The sequence below is a fragment of the Martes martes genome, assembly GCF_963455335.1.
Source record: "Martes martes genome assembly, chromosome: 4".
Classification (NCBI taxonomy): Eukaryota; Metazoa; Chordata; class Mammalia; order Carnivora; family Mustelidae; genus Martes; species Martes martes.
In genome coordinates this window covers 41,070,441-41,090,259 of record NC_137891.1, presented here as the reverse complement: position 1 = coordinate 41,090,259, position 19,819 = coordinate 41,070,441, and the positions used below count along the sequence as shown (strand labels likewise).

Genomic DNA, 19,819 nt, shown 5'->3' with positions numbered 1-19,819 from the left:
AGAGTCAGAGGCCTAACCGACTAAGCCACCCAAGCACCAAAGGTGTTTTCTGTTTTTATGAGGTAAAGACAGAGAATTCAAGACAGAGATAACTTTTTGGTTCAATGGAAAATAACATTTGGCATTTGTAGGGAGGGATGTTTAAAAGACTGGAATCAGTCTCCCACATTGATCTTTAGATTCAATGCAGTCCCTATAAAAATTCCAGCTGCCTTTTGGCAGAAATTGACTAGCTCATCCTGAAATCCATATGGAAATGCAAGAGACCCAGAATCACTAAAACAATCTTGGAAAAGATTGTTAGCTCCAAAGTTAATAATCAGACTCTGGGGTAATGGCGTGACATAGACATATAGATCAATGGCATAGAATTGAGAGCCCAGAAATAAACCCATATATTTATAGTTAATCGATTTTTTTCACAGGGGTGTGAAGACAGTCCAATGGGGAAAGAATAACCATTTCAATAAATAATGCCAGGACAACTGGATATCCACCTGTAAAAGAATGAATTTGGATGCCTATTTAACACCATGTACAGAAACTAACTCCAAATAGATCAACCACCTGCATGCAAGAGTTGAAACTAAAACACTTAGGAAAAAACACTGGCATGAATGTTCGGGACTTCAGGTTAGGCAGTGATTTCTTCGATAACGATACTAAAAGCCTAAGCAATAAAAGAAAAAAAACCCAGGTCATTTGACTTTAACAAAATTAAAAATTTCAAGAAAGTAAAAAGGCAGCCCATGTAATGGGAGAAGGTATTTGCAAGTTATATATTTGATAAGGAACAAGTATCTAGGGTATGTGAAGAACTCTTATAACTCAACAATAAAAAGACCAATAACCCAGTTTAAACTTGGGCAAAGGATCTGAGTAAACATTTCTGCAAGGAAGATCTACAAATGACTAATAACCAGCTAAAAGATGTCAGCATCTTTTCATTAGGGAAATGCAAATCAAAACCAGAATAAATGATGCCTTTACACTCATTAGGATGCTGTAATAAAAGAGACGAACAGTAACGAGTGTTGGTGAGGATATAGAGAAATTAGAGACCTTCATGCATTGCTCACAGGAATGGGAAATGGCACAACCGCTTTGGAAGAACAGTTTGGCGGTTCTTCAGAAAGTTAGACACAGGGTTACCATTGACCCAGCGGTTCACTCCTGTATTTATACTCAAGAGAAATGAAAACGTGTGTCCATACAAAAGTTGCACACAGATGTTCATAGCATTATTCACAACAGTCCAAAAGTGGGAAAAAGTCTGTCAATGAGTGAATAAAAACATATTTTTATCCATACAATGGAATATTATTATTAATATTAATATTTCTTCAGTTAAAAAGAATCAGGTACTGATACATGCTCCAACACAGATGAACCTTGAAAACCTACTAACTGAAAGAAGCCAGATACAAAAAACTATGTATTACATCCCTGCATTTTTTTTTAAGGATTTTATTTATTTATTTGAGAGAGAGAGAGAGAGTGTGTGTGTACAAGCAGAAGGGAGGGGCAGAGGGAGAAGCAGACTCCCTGCAGAGCGGGGAGCTCCATGTGGGGCTCAATCCCAGAAATCTGAGATGACCTGAGCCGAAGGAGATGCTTAACCAACTGAGCCACCCAGGTGCCCCATGTATCACTGCATTTTTATTAAATGTCCAAAACAAACAAATCCATGGACACAGAAAGTAGATGAGTGGTTTACTGGGGGATGAGGGAAGGGGGAAATGGGAAGTAACTGCTTAATGGATACAGGGTTTCTTTTTGAGGTAGGGAAAACATTCTGGGATTAGATCTCTGTGATAGTTGTACAACTTTGTGAGGGTACTAAAAACCACTGAATTGTACATTTGAAAAGGGTATATTTTATGGTATGTGAATTAAGTCTCAACTTTTAAAAAACGTAAAAGATTAGACTAGACATAATTTTTTCCCCCTGGGATAATTGCTGGTGCCATTTTCTTCTTAAATAACAACAACAACAAAACAGGAGGGACAGGTGTATTTCCTTAGCAAGAGAGTCTTTGTAAATACAATATTATAAAAGTAGCCAGATGTTCTTGCTCTGAGATTTACATTTTTCTGTTTCTGGAATATAGTGTGATCAAGTAACATAATCATTCCTGTTACTTTATTGAACATGGTTTCTTTGGGGTGGGGTCTGGTTATGATCTCCTTTCCTTTTCTAGGCATCTTTTTTATTAATAATATTGACTTAACAGTTAAAATGTATGGGTTTGAATCCTATCCCCACCATTTACTAGCTATGTGACCTTGGGCATATTGCATAATATATTTGTGACTCAGTTTCTTTATCTGCAACATGGAAAAAGCATTAATCCCATATCTTTTGGGAGGAGGTTTTTAGGTTTAAGAAGATAATGTGCTTAATGAGAACTCACTTAAGTTTGTTTCTTAGTATTTCTTGGGCTTTCAAAGGAATTAAAAATTGAGCTAACCACATGGCTGTGGTGATTGGTGCATTGACATTATTCCCAAGGTATTATTTTGAGGGGTGATTTGTAAGTATTGAATGTGTAGGACTTCAATATTTTAATTTTATTTTAATCTTATTGTGTACTAAATAATAGGTACACTTTTAAAAGTTCTTTTTTAGTTCCTTAAGGCAAAAAAATGGTACCTTTTCTTTATAAAATATTGACAATTTGGGGGCACCTGAGTGACTCAGTTGGTTAAGCGTCTGCCTTCAGCTCAGGTCATGATCCTGAGGTCCTGGGATTGAGCCCACATGGGGCTGCCTGCTCAGCAGAGAGCCTGCTTTTCCCTCTCCCTCTGCCTGCCACTCTGCCTACTTATAACTCTCTCTGTCTGTCAAATAAATAAATAAAATCTTAAAAAAATTTCTTTTTCTTAAAAAAAAATACATTGACAATTCATCAAACTTTGTTTTCATTTTGTTTGACTATAGGAAAAAAATTTGGATGACAAAGCATATCGTAATATCCAGGAATTGGAAAATTACGCTGAAAACACACAGAGCGCTCTTCTTTACTTAACACTAGAAATATTGGGTGAGTCTTTTTTCTATTTTTATATTCCCTTTTTCAAAGAAAATACCCTTCAGACTTGACTTTTTCATAATTTGGCAGTCTGGTCAGTGTAACACCGAAGTTTTTCTTTGTACCACCAATAAATGAATAGTTTTTTCTTTTATTCCCCTAAGAGGGGGAATATGTAGCTTTCTTTGGAGTACAGACTAATCAAAATACTCAGGCTCTCATAAAAGTACTTTAGCTACCTCATGGGAATGCTGTAATTAATACTCTGGTAATTGCAGATGATTTTTCTTTTTTAAGCGTCCTCTACAATTTGAAAGGCCTGGGGCCTGACTCTTCCTTCCCTGTGGATAATACTTCCCCACATTAAAAAAAGAAAAAAAAAAGAGTAGAAAATATAAAACTGCATTTCTCAAAGTTTTTATGAGATTTTTCTCTTTCTTTCCTCTTAAAAATAAATAAAACGAATTTAGATACTTCTCATCTGACTTTAAGTTGGTGAAGTCTTCTTGTAATGAGGAAATTATTTCGACCAAAGACAATAGTCTCTCTTTTGAAGAAGGTCATATATCTTTCTGTCACCCTAAAGGAATAACACAAGTCCCTATTGAGATTCCCAGGCCTCTTCAGCCTGTACACCCGGGGACATGTTTGCCAGCACAATGAAAGGAGGGAGCAAAGAGCAGAATGTTTGTCAAGCGTATACTTAAAATGAGGTCATATGGAAATGGCATTGAAAAGAAGAAATGGAAGACTTGTAATGTTTTTCCAAGACAGCTGATTAAAATTCCAAATGTGTTCTTGGTGTGCTGTAGTCCAACGAAGACTCTTTTATTTAAAAGTTGAGACTCGGAAACCTGTTCAGTGGTAAACAGTCAGCTTGTTCTCATGCCCAGTTTTGCTCAAATAAGTACTGTTTTTCAGATATAAAACATAGGATCAACACCTGCTTTTCCATGTGTAGGTGGTTTCTCCAAGCTGCTTCTATTGAGTTGTTGTGCATTTAAGGAGTAAAGAGCAGCCCTGTCGCTTAATTTCTGAACTCGTAGGTGTAAAAGACCTTCATGCAGACCATGCCGCGAGTCACATTGGAAAAGCCCAGGGCATTGTGACTTGCTTGAGAGCAACGCCCTATCATGGAAGCAGAAGAAGGGTGTTCCTTCCCATGGATATTTGTATGCTGGTAAGACCATTACTTGTTTCCTCTCATGATTTACCTTGGGAACTTGGGGAGGGCCATGGTCTCTTGGTTCTTTGCTTCATCTATTCAAGTAACTGCTTTGAAATGAATGCTGATTGCTTTTTGGCTCTGGTTAGCAAGTCAGAATTTTATCAATCAGGCAGTTTGGTCCATGATGGATCCATGCGTTTGTTTTCTTGCTTGTATAACTTTGTTCTACCTGCAGCGGTGGTGAACTAATATCTTGTTGCATATTCTTCTAGGAGTGTGTGTGTGTATGTGTGTCTGTGTACACACACGTGCATATACATATATTTTCAAAAAAGAATGGGCATTATACTGAACACACTCTCTATCACCTGTTTTTCTTGAACTAGGTTAAAGTGTGCCTTTAGATTCCTAATGTGATATGTACTTTCCCACCCAGCATGGTGTTTCCCAAGAGGATTTTCTACGGAAGAACCAAGATAAAAACGTGAGAGATGTGATATATGACATTGCCAGTCAGGCACATTTGCACCTGAAGCATGTAAGTAGCCTCTCGGCCAAACCATGTAAGAGATGACCATGTCTAGACATGGCTGTTCTTATGGACTGGTTATTGTCCCCAGCCTTTATTCTGTTTCTTGCTGAAATCCCAGTAGATTTACCTCAGGGCCTGTTGTGACCTTGCTCTTGCTTTTTACGGTCCCCTTTTCTCCTTCTCAGTGGCTGAACCCATCCTTCCTCGCTGAGCTCCTGTCTGCTCTGTGCACCCGCCAGCTCTCACTCTCAGGGGGCAGGGTGTGTCTCTGCCTTGCCAGGGCCAATGGCTCCTTTTCCGGGAGCTCATGTCCTCAGCGTCAGCAGCTGGCCTGATAATTCGCCCCCTTTCTGGGCAGCCTGTGGACCCTTCCGTGGCTCATTTCCCCCTCCCAGTGAAACTATTGTGAGTAAGTGGTTCACATTCATGGTTCCCTCAAGGCCAGCATCACCGTGGCACTGTTCACCGTGCCATCATTCACTTCCCTCCTGCCCACTCCAGTAGTAAGCCCTCCTAAATAATCCTATTGCCACATTTAATGGGCCCTGAAAATTCTCATTCATGTTAACTCTTTCTGCTTTTGGCACCACACACATTTTTTTTCTCCTTGAAACTTTCTGCTATCTTTTCCCCTTGGTTCTCTCACTTGGCTCCTAAACTGGTTCCTGATTTCTCCTGCATACCACTTTCAGTGTTTCCTAAAGGTTCGTTCTTCATGTTTTCTCACACGGTGATTTGTCTTCTGTTGACTCCCCTGCCCCTCCTTTTTTTTTTTTTTTTTTAAGATTTTATCTTTAAGTTATCTCTGCACCCAATGTGGGGATTGAATTCACAACCCCGAGATCGAGACTCACACGTTCCACTGACTGAGCCAGCCAGCAGCCCCCTGCCTTCTCGAAACAATGTCCTTCATTCCAGCAATGCTATTCCTTCCTGATTCTCCTGAAACTATTCCTTTATTTTAGTGGCTCCTGAAAACTTGGTTGAAATTTCTATTTCCTTGATTCTCATGATGCTATTTCTTCCTGGTTCTTCCTCTGAACCACCTCCCACCTCTGCTTTTTTTTTTTTTGAGCTTCAGTAGATCCTAAACACTTGTCATTTACCTGCAAATCTCAGGGCCTTTGTTATTGCTGTTTATCTGCCTGGAAGATGCTCTTCACTCTTCAACTCCTTCACCCCCCAACCCCATAGTCAGTATTAAATATGACCTTATCAGAAAGATCTTTCCTGGCCACCATATCTAAAATAACATCCTCCCTTTCCATCACTCTCAGTCCCTTTACCTGGCTTAGCACTTTTCACTGCCTGACATACTAAAAGTTTCTTTAATACCTTCCTCATAGAATTACCTCATAGAATGTAAGTGACTTTGTTTAGTTCTAAGCTTATTGCTTCATCTAAAGTGCCTGGTACATTATAGGCACTCAGTAAATATTTGTGAAATAGTAAATAGGTAATCAGATTGTAAGCTTTCTGAAGGCAAATAGTCCATCTTAATCTTTTTTTAAAATTTCCTGAAGCACAATTATCTTCCATGACAGAGATATAGATAAAATACATGAAACTTTAGATGAGAAATTACTTAAAACTCACAGAGTTTTAGGTAAGATCTGAGAACACAACAGAATCATAAAAGCAGGAAAGCCCTGTGTTGGAACCTGAATATTCCCAGTTGATGGACACTTAAGGCACCTGAAAAATAAGATTCCCAGGCCCCATGCCCTGGAGATCCAGTAAATCTGGGATGGGGCCAGGAATTAAAATTTCCAAATGATATTATTTATTTATTTATTTATTTATTTATTAAGATTTAATTTATTTATTTGACAGACAGATCACAAGTAGGCAGAGAGGCTGGCAGAGAGAGAAGGGAGGAAGCAGGCTCCCTGCTGAGCAGAGAGCCCGATGCGGGGCTCGATCCCAGGACGCTGGGATCATGACCTGAGCCGAAGGCAGCGGCTTTAACCCACTGAGCCACCCAGGCGCACCTCCAAATGATTTTAAACAGCCACGTTTGAAAACTACTAGTTTGTAGGTTATGTGAACTAGAACCCTGGAAAACAGGTTTGGAAGGTAGACTGAAGAAAGAGTATGGAGTTTGGGAGGCTTTTGATAGGCACTGGAGGATGGGAGATGAGAGTGCAGACTCTGGAATGGGAACTTGACTTTCAGTCCTAGCCCTGCAATTTACTAATCACGTGATCTTAACCCCTGTGCCTCAGTTTCCCGGGAAAAGGGGTCATATTAGTTCCTAACTCAAAGGGCTGTGATTTGGATAAATGGGGTTAGCATGTATAAAGACTTTATAACTGTGCCTGGCATATCATAAGTGACATGTTTCCTCATTGTCACCATCAAGTAGAGCAGGGACAGTAGTACTGGACATGAGAGAACCTGGCCAGCAGTGTTCGAGACGAATCTGGGGAGTGGGAGATCAGTTAGGAGGCTTATTGAGGACAGAGAGAAAGAGGATCTGACTTACAGACGTTAGATGTTTATACCGATTTATACACACACAACAGAGGTGGAATCAACTAGACTTGATGACAGACTGGGTTGTGGTAGGATTGGGGAGAGGGAAGGCTGCAGAATTCAAGTTTAGGTAGTGATGGTGCCATTCAGAGACTACCGTGAAAGCAGTGGCATGCTGGTGCTGATTAGTAGCCTCTGGACCACCTGTTGGTCATCACCGAATTTAAGGGGATTTAAGAATATTCAGGGAGAGGGGCTATTGAAGACTGCTGGATTGTGACTTTGAAGGGAGGCCAGAGCTAGAAATAGAGATTTGGGAGTCATCCACATAGAAAGCCTATGGTTAAAGCTCTAAGTGTGGATGGTATTGTCCAAGGAGAATGTACATCTAGACATGAGGACCAGGGGCAGACCCCGAGGCCCACCTCTGCCTCTCAGGTCGAAGGAGTAAGGAAGGAGAAGGAACTAGTGATCAAAGAAGTAGGTGCACTAAGAATCAATCTCTTGGAGACCGAGGGAGGAGAAAATTCTAAGAAAGGGAAGTATTAAAATTTTGCGTGCTGTAGAAAGGTTGAAAAGATGGGTATGGTGAGTTAAGTGAATTGTGAATGATCTTGAAAAGAGCAATTTTAATAGACAGGTGAGGGTAAAACCAGAATGCAGGGGTAAAGACGTCAGGGAGTAGAGGTGATGTCCGACAATATAAACGAAGACATGTAGACAGGAGTGGGCTTGGTGAGCGCAGGATGATGGGCATCAGCATGAGTGGGTCTTGGCTTCGTAGTCAGGGGTACTGTTGAGCCAGGTGGGATAGGTGAGGTTGGAGCCAAGTGTGGAGGCCTCCAAAATGAAGACATAAGACTTGGTGTATCAGGGAGTTAAGATAAAGAGTGTAAAAATAAAACAGTGACTAAGGAAGTTCATTTGGCAAACTCTATGAACTGATGAGAGGTTGAGAATGCAGGCAGGAGATCACTTAGGAGGCTCTTAAATTCCTGTAACCGGGAGATGCCCACAAATCTAAGCTAGGGCCGTGCCGGGTCTCCTGAATGCGAGTACTTCTCCCCCCACCCCTGACTAGAGAGCTAGGGGGCCAAAGTTGTAAGATGTTATAAGGCAGCTGGAAAAGGCCAAAGCCAATCCTCAAGGAAGAATGGGATTCTTATTAAAGTACTTTTTCCTGAGTCCTTTAGGCTTAAGAAATTAATTTTAATTGGCAAGAGAGCTATTTTCTTGCCTTTGAAAGAGGCCGTAGCCATGTTGTTAAACTTCTAGTGTTGCTTTGTGATCACTTTCAGAGGCAGAGTGTTTATTTCCAGAAATATCTACATTTGAAGCCAGTTTCCTTTTGTCCTCCTTTGTAGGCTAGGTCCTTCCACAAAAGTGTCCCTGTGAAAGCATTTCCTGCTTTTCTTCAGACGGTAAGTAGATTAACAGAGAAGGCTGTTTAATTAGTGAAACAGATGTGTGTGATCTCTTTTTCTATTTTGTAAGGTTCCCAGTGCGGTTCTTTAGCATGGGATTTTTGTTTTGCTTCCCTCCCTTCTGGTGGGTTTTGTTCATTACATTCTGCTTTTGGTGACAGCCGTGCCTGTGATTCTGGGGCATGTGAGGGGAGTCATCAGACTGCATAGGTCTATTTGTGTGTGTGTGTGTGTGTGTGTGTGTGTGTGATTCTGGGGCATGTGAGGGGAGTCATCAGACTGCATAGGTCTAGTGTGTGTGTGTGTGTGTGTGTGTGTGATTCTGGGGCATGTGAAGGGAGTCATCAGACTGCATAGGTCTATTGTGTGTGTGTGTGTGTGTGTGTGTGTGTGTGTGTGTGTGTGTGATTCTGGGGCATGTGAGGGGAGTCATCAGACTGCATAGGTCTATTGTGTGTGTGTGTGTGTGTGTGTGTGTGTGTAATTCTGGGGCATGTGAAGGGAGTCATCAGACTGCATAGGTCTATTGTGTGTGTGTGTGTGTGTGTGATTCTGGGGCATGTGAGGGGATTCATCAGACTGCATAGGTCTAGTGTGTGTGTGTGTGTGTGTGTGTGATTCTGGGGCATGTGAGGGGAGTCATCAGACTGCATAGGTCTAGTGTGTGTGTGTGTGTGTGTGTGTGTGTGTGTGTGTGTGATTCTGGGGCATGTGAGGGGAGTCATCAGACTGCATAGGTCTAGTGTGTGTGTGTGTGTGTGTGTGTGATTCTGGGGCATGTGAAGGGAGTCATCAGACTGCATAGGTCTATTTGTGTGTGTGTGTGTGTGTGTGTGTGTGATTCTGGGGCATGTGAGGGGAGTCATCAGACTGCATAGGTCTAGTGTGTGTGTGTGTGTGTGTGTGTGATTCTGGGGCATGTGAAGGGAGTCATCAGACTGCATAGGTCTATTGTGTGTGTGTGTGTGTGTGTGTGTGTGTGTGTGTGTGTGTGTGATTCTGGGGCATGTGAGGGGAGTCATCAGACTGCATAGGTCTATTGTGTGTGTGTATGTGTGTGTGTGTGTGTGATTCTGGGGCATGTGAGGGGAGTTATCAGACTGCATAGGTCGTGTGTGTGTGTGTGTGTGTGTGTGTGTGTACACACACCATTAGCCAGACTTTCCTTTGGGTCAAATCCTAGTTTGTAAATGTCCTGGAGCTCTGATTTTGAGGTCAGATTTCATCTGTATTTTTTTTTCAAGATTTATTTATTTAATTGTCAGAGAGAGAGAGGGAGAGAGCATGAACAGGGGAACAGCAGGCAGAGGGAGAAGCAGGTTCCCCACTGATCAAGGAGCCTGATGTGGGACTCAATCCTAGGACCCTCCGATCATGACCTGAGCCGAAGGCAGACGATTAACCAACTGAGCCACCCAGGTGTCCCTCATCTGTATTTTAATGGAATTTTCTTCTAATTATAAAAACTACATTCTCTGAACAGAGATTTGGACAATATTAAAAAAAATGAGGAGAGAACACTCCCCTGTAATGCCAAGACCCAGACATAACCACTGCTTATTCTGTTCTTTGCTTTTTTAAAATGAATTTTTGTGTATATAAATCACACTTTATATGTCATTGTCCTACTTATCAAGCATCTAGCCACACTGTTAAAAATATTTATAAATACACTATTTAATGGCTATATAATATTCCATCATGTGCTGGTACCTCAAGTTCGTTAGCTGTTCCTTATAATTAGATATTATAAAATATTAAAATGAACATAGAATTCTTAGAGATGGAAGGTTGATTACAAAATATTAACTATTGGTCACTTAACGTTACAGAACGTTATGAATAACTTGAGCTCTTTTTTCCAAAAAAAAAGAGAAAACATGTGAAAGTACACTAAAATATCTTCAAAGTTTTTTCTTTCATTCTCTTTAAAAATTTTTAATATTTGATATCTACAAATGAATGTGGTTTACCTACGTATGTGTGCACATTATAAAGCATAACGCCACAAACACCCATGAGCTCACCACTCAATCCAGGAGCGAGAAGGTCACCATCAAACCACAGTTGTGTTCTTTCCCCCATCTCATCCCTCTGCCTGCCTCCTCCAAACAGCTCTCTGAATTTTGAATTTATTATTCTGTTGCTTTTATTCCGAAAGGGCTCTCCCCATTTTATATATTCCTAACCAACATGTTGTTTAGTGTTTTGGTTTTGAGCTTTATAAAAATGGGTCATACCTGTTTCTGTCTAGGTCACACATTTCACTGTGGTATATTTCATTGTGTGAATAGTGCTTTTTTTTTTTTTTCTTTTTGTCAAAGACCTGGATTGCAGGTTTTTCGCTACTATGACACACAGCAGCTGTGCAGATTCGTGCACATGTCTCCTGTTGTACATATCTATAAGTTTAGGGTTTAAAACATAGATGCTAAATTTGTACGTACACCTGTCTGTGTGTAGGAAGAGAGTCTGGGAGAAAATACAATTCCTTTTGTTGTCTTCTGGCTCATCTGTATATTCTCGCGAATCCCCAGCGGGGCTTCTGTGGGATCACCCAGCTTGTCCTGCAGACACTAGGGGGAGCTGTGCACATGGACTGAGAAGGCAGGAGTTGTCTCAGGATTGTGCGGTGCAAAACTCAGTGGCTTCTCTGTTCAATCAAGTTATTGCAATAAACTTAAAATGTACGGATTAATAAAAGTGACTGAAAACCATAAAGAGGATGGCCCATTGCTGCTGTTTTCCATCCTGCTCCCCAACCCCCACAAAAGCTTAATGAAGTTTTGTGTGATGGGGGAAGCATGGGGTTACATTTATAGGGAACCTGTGGTGGTTCTCCCAGGTTGCAGATTGTTTTCTAACGAGAACATAGAGACCCATTAAACTTTTCCACAAAATAATTTTTTTAACAAACAACTTAAGCTTGTCCTCATGGCACAATGCATTTGTGCGGGCAGGGAGGGGGCGGTGGTGGTGGGGTTCAGTGTCCTTGATTAAAACACCCCTTCTGTTTTCTACAGAATCTAGTAATAACACCTGACAAACAAAAGTTTCTATATTTTACATATTTTGTGTAAAACGTAAATTATAATAAATTTGCATTCTATAAGTTTTTACCAGAATTGGGTTGTTATTTCTAGTACTAGCTCTTTGGTCCTGTTTTACTCGTCTAATAGAAACTTCTTAGATGTCTTTATTTACTCTCTCCCTTTTAAAATTCTCATTTAAATTCTTAGTACATGGAAGACCATCTCAGGGAAACTAAAATAGCCTTAATACTTAGACCTTTTCTTTAATTTCTTTAAAAACCTTAATCATTCTGTGACCTCATGACTATTACTCTCCTTTTCCAGGTTGCCCTGGAGGACTACTTAAAGAAAATTCAGCGGGTGGATTTTGACATATTCCACCCATCTTTACAGCAGAAGAATTCGTTACTTCCGTTATCATTGTATATTCAGTCATGGAGAAACAGATATTAAAATAATTTTATGGCACTGTTCTTTAGTTTTATTAGTTTTACAGAAGTATACTGGTTAGGGTCCTTATTTGCAAACAACAGGAGCTAACTGTTTACTTGACGAGAAAGTGGATTTTTAGGTTGGGTGTACGTGGCTCACAGACCGATGAGACGTTGCTGGGGGGCGAGGGCACCTCGATGCTGCTCAGATCCTGCCAGGGGCACCACCTCTGTCCCCAGCAGACCAGACCCGTTGTGCTGCGCGCTCTCTGTCAAGTCGGAGCCCCGGAGGGCCTGTGGTTTTAGCTGCACCGAGCCTGCAGGCTGCCCTTCAGCCACCAGGGGGCAGGAAGCAGGCCTGCCTCCTCCCTGCCTCCCCTTTGGAGGCCGGCAGGGAGCTCAGGTGACCACCGTCTGCCTGCGGAACAGCCACACTCAGCGGGCCAGTCCAGCGAGGAAATACCTTTCCTTCGGGGTCACAGAGAGTGAAGTGAATATTGAGGAATGTCAGTCACTATGTTAATGGCTTCATATCCCAAACATTTCATCTTTACAACTCTGCAAATTTACCCATGATGAGAAAATAACTTCCTTAAGGTAAGCTAGATGGCTGTCCAGAGCTAGAACCTTAATTTGACTTTAGGTCTGGCTTACTTGAAGGCTTTTGTTTTGTTAACCCTGCTGCTTTACTGTCTGTCCTTCGGCATTATCATGATTGTGACCGAAATGGTATTAATAAAATCTGTACTAATGTAAAGTATATTACCGAAATTGTATTGAACATTCACAAAGGGGATACTATGTGGTGCCTGGGTGGCTCAGTTGGTTGAGTGTCTACCTTCGGCTCAGGTAGTGATCTCAGGGTCCTGGGATTGAGTCCCGGGTGGGGCTCCCTGCTCAGTCTGCTTCTCCCTCTCCCTCTGCCCCTCCCGCACTCATGCTCACTCTCCCTCTCCCCATCTCAAATAACATCTTTTTAAAAAGAGGGGATATGACATTTTTAAAAACTAGTTATACTAGTTGAGCTTCCCAGTGATAAGCTCTGTGCTATATACTTTCATTAGTGTTCTCATTTGATATTTAAAAAGAAATAAGGATTTTTTTTTTGGTAATTAAAAATTGCCAATCATCAAGTACATACTAACTGCAAAAAAACTCAACTGTGTGCACTGCTGGTAGTTGGCAGAACTGCCCTCTGAGTCTCTGACCCCCAAGACCAGGATTATGGCTGTTTCCTTTTCCTGCCCTGTCAGTGGTCCTGTCTGCTGCCCACTCACGCCTCTGGTGTTCTCTTGCCCCATCTCCTCTCTCCTAAACCTTCGGTTCGAGTTAGTGCCCACTTGAATGGTGTATTAGTGATAGCTTAAAATACTACATTTTTGCAAATGAAACTCAAACTGGAGCTGCTTGAGGGCAAAACTGCATGCATCTTGGGGTCCCACAGCACCTAGAATGGCTTCTGACTTAGAGCAAGTAGAGAAATGAGAGATTAATAAACGTGGACCTGTGCGAATGTGCACTGTGCTTGTATATGTTCATACACTCTTAGTTGATAACAGATGCTGAAGGAATATCCTCTTGTTTAATTCTGTGGCTTTAGAAAAACTTTTAGCTTATCTAAGCGAGGCAAGTACAAGGAAATGGGACCCATTTCCTCTTGGGATTCTGAGTTGAGTTCATTAGAGACATTCTTTGTTAGTAAGCATTGTCTGTTTGTCTTCCCAGGTTAAATCTGGCAGCAATCAGCTACTGAGCATCTGGGTTCCTGTCCAAGGGTCTTAAAAAGCAGGGTTTAAACATGAAGTGGATTACTGGATTCTTTACTTGCTCAGAAGCCAATTTACTATTAAGTAAATTTTTTTTTTTTAATTTGACAGATAGAGATCACAAGCAGTCAGAGAGGCAGGCAGAGAGAGAGAGGAGGAAGCAGGCTCCCTGCTGAGCAGAGAGCCCAATGTGGGGCTCAATCCCAGGACCCTGGGATCATGACCGGAGCTGAAGGCAGAGGCTTTAACCCACTGAGCCACCCTGGCATTCCTAAGTAAATAATTTCAAAATACTCTGAGCCGTTTTAAGTTTGATGCTTAGAAATTTGGATGAACCGATGTTTCCAGTCTCCTAAAGATTAAAATGGGGTCTTACTCAGTGACATTTACTGTACAATTAACTTCATGGCAGAAAAGTCACTCCCTTAGATGGTGCCAACATTCTTTTTCATTTTTCAAATTTCATCTTATTTGAGCATTTTAAAGGAGTCTGATCCATTTTCAGACCATTTAGATGTATTTTGGTATTGAATAGGTGGAGAGCAACAGATAACATGTTAAATATATAGATTCATCTCAATGTAGGTAAAGTTGCCAATCATAAAATGCATTTGAGTAATTCCTACCCAACTGGCAGTATTCTTCCTCTCTTTTTGATTAAATATCTCTTTTTCACAAAATTAAATTCCTCTTGAGAAATACAACAGCAGCTAACACTCAGCTGAGAGTGAATTTGAACAGCTCTGCACCCTTACGCATTAACCCTCATAGAGAAGTAAGTTTATTTTCCAGAGGATAAAACTGCCTCATGGATGTTAAGTTCAAGGTCACATCGCCATTAGAACTGGAGTTGGATGCCAAACCCACATTCTTTCAATGCCAAAGCCCACAACCCATGTATTTTTACCATTCTTGAGATTGTAAAATAAACCGCCAATTTTAAAAGCTCAAGGGCACAACTTTTTTCCAAAGTAAGTATGACTGTATGTATTTTAGGTGTGAATTAGGTTAAAAAGTATTGTTCCAACTATACATTAGGTGAGAGAGAAATAAATAGGCAACTGAAATAGATACTGAGTGCTGGGCACAGGGTATATACAGAGGAGACATGTCACCACTTTGGAGGTCAGGGGACATGGCATGTGAGGAATGTTAGGAAGGTTGGGTAGGAGCCAGAGTTTGGGGAGGGGATGTAGCTGTAGGGAGGTCCTGGCTGAGGGAGCAGTAGGAACAAAGGCCAGGAGGCAAAAAGGATAGCCTATGGTAAGACTCCTAATATTTTGGCTTTAACATAAGTAAAAACACAATGTAATGTCCAGAGTTCTTAGAGAAGTCTGTGAATAAAATGTGGCCACATCCCCTGGTCCACTGAAACTCTTGAATGAAGATCAAAGAGTTGGGAGTTTATATTTTGCCTGTTTTACCAAATCCCCAAGTGCCCTTGGATTTGTTTTAGCTCACATAAATAGAATTTCTCTGAAGACACTGGCCTAATAACGGATTGCCACATCCAGAAAGATCCACAGAGTTGTAAACATTACGCAGCTATTGAAAAGAAAGCATTGTCCTGTGTGTACCTGTAAGGAAGACTGAGCAAGAAAACACTAATTCCCAGAATTGGGAAGGGTATTGACAGTGGGTTGGAACAAGGGGGAGGAGCTGGAGAGTGAGGGAATCCGTTAAGCACCAGACCCTTCCCTGGGTCTGCTTTCTCCTTTGGGGAACACAGCATCAGGACCCTTCAGATCAGAAAGATGGCGATAAGCAGGGAGTGTTACTATGTTTATGAAACCATGGGTAGATGGACATGAAGTTTTTCCATCAAAACTCTATACACCAGATGAAAGAGTTTGTTCAACAACAAAATGGAATAATATTTGGCTCACTAAATCATTAACTATGATAAGCTGAATAAAGAAATGTTAAAAGCTTAGATACAGAGCAGCAGAGTGCCTGCGAGCGCTTCTTTTAAGGGTGTGGGCCCTGGAGGCTGGCTGGTGTCAGAGCCCCACTCCACCATCTGACTAGCCGTGCAACCGCAGCAAGGGACACGAACCCTCCAGTGCCTCAGTAGGTCCATTTATAAAATGGACAAAACATAACATCAGTCTCAATGGTCGTGAGGAGTCCATGAGTTAACACACGTAAAGTTCCTAGAACAAGGACTTAGATGTACTAAACATTAAATGATGGGTCAGTATTATACAGAAGTCCCACACGGGCAGCCTGAACCCCAAGAGGCCTGCAGGTCGATTTTATTTTGCAAGCTTGGCATCTGAAAAGGATGGAGACCTTGAGTGGCTCTGGACAGAATGGATGCTCTCCATCTGGCCTCAGCCCCGGCGGATACTCTCATAGCCGGCCCGACTCATGCGTCCGTGTTACTCTTGCTCACTCTAAGCACTCACGTTTGCTGGAGAATTTGTGGGTGGTGGGTCCAGAACAAGTGGTCACCAGTCTGAGGCTGGCTTACCAAGCATGGCCCCCCTTTCTCCACCAAAGCCAACTGGCTTATAACTATGGCTGATATGTGGGTCCCTCGCTCAGCTGAAGTTGTTTGGGTGCATGACAATGTGTTATTTGTCTTTCTATTCATCCCCGGAACCTCCCAGAAATCCTGACGCTGCTCCTTGCATCTCTGTATCTGAATGGACATGCTGTAGTGTGAGGTGGGGGGCTGGGCTCTGAGGAAATGTGAACATGTTGGAGCTCTATGTACAGACCAAACAGGAAATGTGTGTTGAAGGTGTGGTGGCTGGGCAGTGCCCACAGAGTTCAAGAAACGAGGTTGTTGGGGACCCCTGCAAAGGAGGGGGTGAAGAAGAAGGGAGGAATCACAGACACATTCAGGTGTTTGGCTTTTAAGAATGGGCATGAAATTTGAAAATAAATACTTCACAAATGGTCCATAATACATGTATTTTGTGTATATGCTCATGGATAGTATTTCCATTAATTCCAATGTAATCATTTCTTTGGATAAGCAGTACCTTTTGAGCCGAATATGAGACACAATGTCTTTATTCTTATTTGATACGTCTGTGGGCTGACTTTTCATTACCCTGTACAAATACTATTTTCCTTCCAGTTACCCTTTTCTCATTAAACCATCCTGCCTTGGTGTACTGTGTGTTTTCCCTTTTTATTTTTAATCACTATTAATCTTCCCAGCTGCTTAGTTATATAACAATATCCTGTGTGTTTAAACACAGGCCTACAGATTAAATTTCTCAGAGAGCAAGTTCAAGAGCTGTTTAAAACCACAGGATCCCTTTTACTGGTGCTACAAAGATTTTTTAGGAAGTCAACATTAATGATTTGAGAAGCTATTACACTACATCTTATATTAATTTCTTATTGCAGTGGTTCTATCCTATATTAATCTCCTAAGTTGACAAACAAGTTGAGAAAGTTCTCACTTAAATTAATCAACATAAAGACACTTCCTCCATTCTTTGTAAATTATTCCATGTGGTTGTGAGAAACCTATTTGAGTCTTGGGTTGGAGAAATGTATCATGTACTCTTTCCTGGGAAGGATTTTTAAAAAATTAATGTGCTTATTTTTTCTTATACAAGTAATGTACATGTGCTCATTGGAGAAATATTGGGAAAAAGAAATAAGAAAGTATAAAGGAAAAGTATTTTAAAAATCAACTATAATTTTACTAGGTAAGAGATGACCACCACTAACATTTTGATCTATGTTCTTCCACTTTTTCTCCTTGGCATACAAAATATACAAAATTGGTATGTTCTTTATGTTGTTTTTTAGTCTGCATGTTAGCTTAGCAATTCAATATAAAAAGATACTAGAAAAATATTCTTAATTTTTATTCTATAGAACATCAATTTACTAGAAATATGTTCTCTTTAATTTTGCAATTATAATCTAAATTACACCTAAGGCCCTCAGCCTTCTGAAGTCAACCTTTCCTTGGAATAACCAAAGAAAGTGGTGTAGGCCACATCCCATGGAATGTTCTATGAAAAGCCAGCATAATAACCTTTGCCAATATTTATAAGATTTCCAGGGTAGAATGTAACACAGGATTTATAGACTTCTATCACTTCTACCTATATTTTCGTTTGCCTTTCTCTTATGATGTATGAATTTGGACATCTTTTCATGTATTTAAAAACCATTTGTGGGGCGCCTGGGTGGCTCAGTGGTTTAAGCCTCTGCCTTCGACTCAGGTCATGATCTCGGAGTCCTGGGATCAAGCCCCACATCAGGCTCTCTGCTCAGCGGGGAGCCTGCTTCCTCCTCTCTCTCTGCCTCTCTGCCTACTTGTGATCTCTGTCAAATAAATAAATAAATTAAATCTTTTAAAAAAAAAAACAAAAAATCATGTGTTTATCCTTTAATTTTTTTATATTCCTTGCCCACTGGAAGATTATAAAAAAACATTTCTCTCACAATTTCTCTTAGTATTTTTGTGTTTTGATTTTCACATAAACCCACATGAAATTGCATGTGAGGCAAGATTCACAGATGGTTGCCTAACTGAACCAATACCGCCAGCCATGTTGGGCAGACAGTCAATTTCCAATTTGAATCTGAAGGGTATTTTAAATCAATTGAAGGAGGTCACTTTTTAAAGAAATGTTCTAACTCCCCTCAGTTAAAAATAAGAGACTCTTTGAGAATTGGGCAGTGACTCTCAACGTATTACACAGTTCTAAATCATCTCGGCCTTTTTTGTTTGTTTGTTTTGGACAGGTACAAAAGAAAATAGGATTTTCCTTCTGTTTCCTGAAGTGTTAGCTCAGATGTGAACTGTCATAAGAGAAATGGCATGCTAGGTCCTGGGCTTGACCCGGGAATGTGAGGCAGACTAATAATTTAGCTGCATCCAAACTAATAATCATTTAAATAAAATGTCATGATTCATTTCATGTGGATGGAGCTGGTATCCATGAGGACCATTTTCCCCCACTCAAGGCACTGTCTTCTTCTGCGGGAGCGGAACCAGTTTCCATTTACTGGTTATGTGAGGAGATGCTCGTGGGACCTGTCAATCCTGTGATGTTTATGGGTTCATATGGACTGAACACGCCCCACAAAGTTGTTCATCTCACCTCTTAAACTAGTTCTGGAGGGCAAGCTCCTAATTTGACTTTTTCATGAGCGTGCCTCCATGTGTGTGTGTGTGTGAGAGAGAGAGAGAGAGAAAGAGAGAGAATGGATCAGCATTAGATGAGATTTATCTTGTGCTGCCTGAATGTCAGAGGCAGAATTATGGCAGTGTGTGCCTTAGGCTGTATGGGCTCTGAGGGATCCACCCAGCTGGGTCCTCGTGAGAACTGGAGGTCAAAGACAAGATACTTATTTTGCTCCTGCCAGAGAAAGAATTATTCCGCTAATCGTCAGTGCAGCTGCACTGCTCCTGGCTCATGGAATGTTCCTAGAAGATACACTTAGGAGGTTGGAGAAGCAGGAGAGAAGAGGAAATCGGGGCAGGCACAAATCTAAGGGACAACCGCTTCGTGGAAAGGCTACTCTCCTGTCCTGACCACAGAGCAGTCCACAGAGAGGCCTGGGCTTGGTTCTTTCAGAATGCCTAGTGCGTGGACACATTGTTTTCTGGGACAAAGGGCATTTTCTTGTCACTGGTAAATTTTCTCCCATAATTAAATGGGAAAAAAGTCATTTGACTTTTCATTTTTTTCCTATCTTTGTTCAGGGGAGAAAGGAGAAGGGTCCTTGAGTGTGTGATTTTTAAATTTTTCAATCTCGATGCAAACTCCCCAGATGGGAATTTTTTTTTCTAATGATATTTCTGGGACATAACTCATTTGTTATGCAGCCATAATTTAACTATTTAGATTGATGTGATACTTCCTGTTTGGAGTTTTATCTTCCCCGAACCAAGGAAACCACACTAGCGAGTAGAGAATGTAGTTAAATGGTAGGTGTGACCCCATCCTAGGGATAGGACTCTTCATTCTCCCTGGTG

General features: G+C 41.1%; 1 protein-coding gene across 5 annotated transcripts in view; it reads left to right on the top strand.

Moving 5' to 3' along the window:
- NDUFAF6 (NADH:ubiquinone oxidoreductase complex assembly factor 6) overlaps positions 1-13,176 on the top strand; it is a 31,953-nt gene extending 18,777 nt beyond the window's left edge. For 4 of the 5 annotated variants that reach the window (XM_080802826.1, XM_080802829.1, XM_080802828.1 and 1 more), the window contains 5 exons: positions 2,942-3,044; positions 4,079-4,212; positions 4,637-4,738; positions 8,572-8,628; positions 11,988-13,176. In XM_080802826.1, the coding sequence (XP_080658952.1) occupies positions 2,942-3,044; positions 4,079-4,212; positions 4,637-4,738; positions 8,572-8,628; positions 11,988-12,116 (525 nt within the window). In that variant the 3' untranslated portion in view covers positions 12,117-13,176. The remainder of the gene's footprint in view (positions 1-2,941; positions 3,045-4,078; positions 4,213-4,636; positions 4,739-8,571; positions 8,629-11,987) is intronic. The other variant, XM_080802827.1, reaches the window with a different exon arrangement.
- Positions 13,177-19,819: the final 6,643 nt, after the last annotated feature.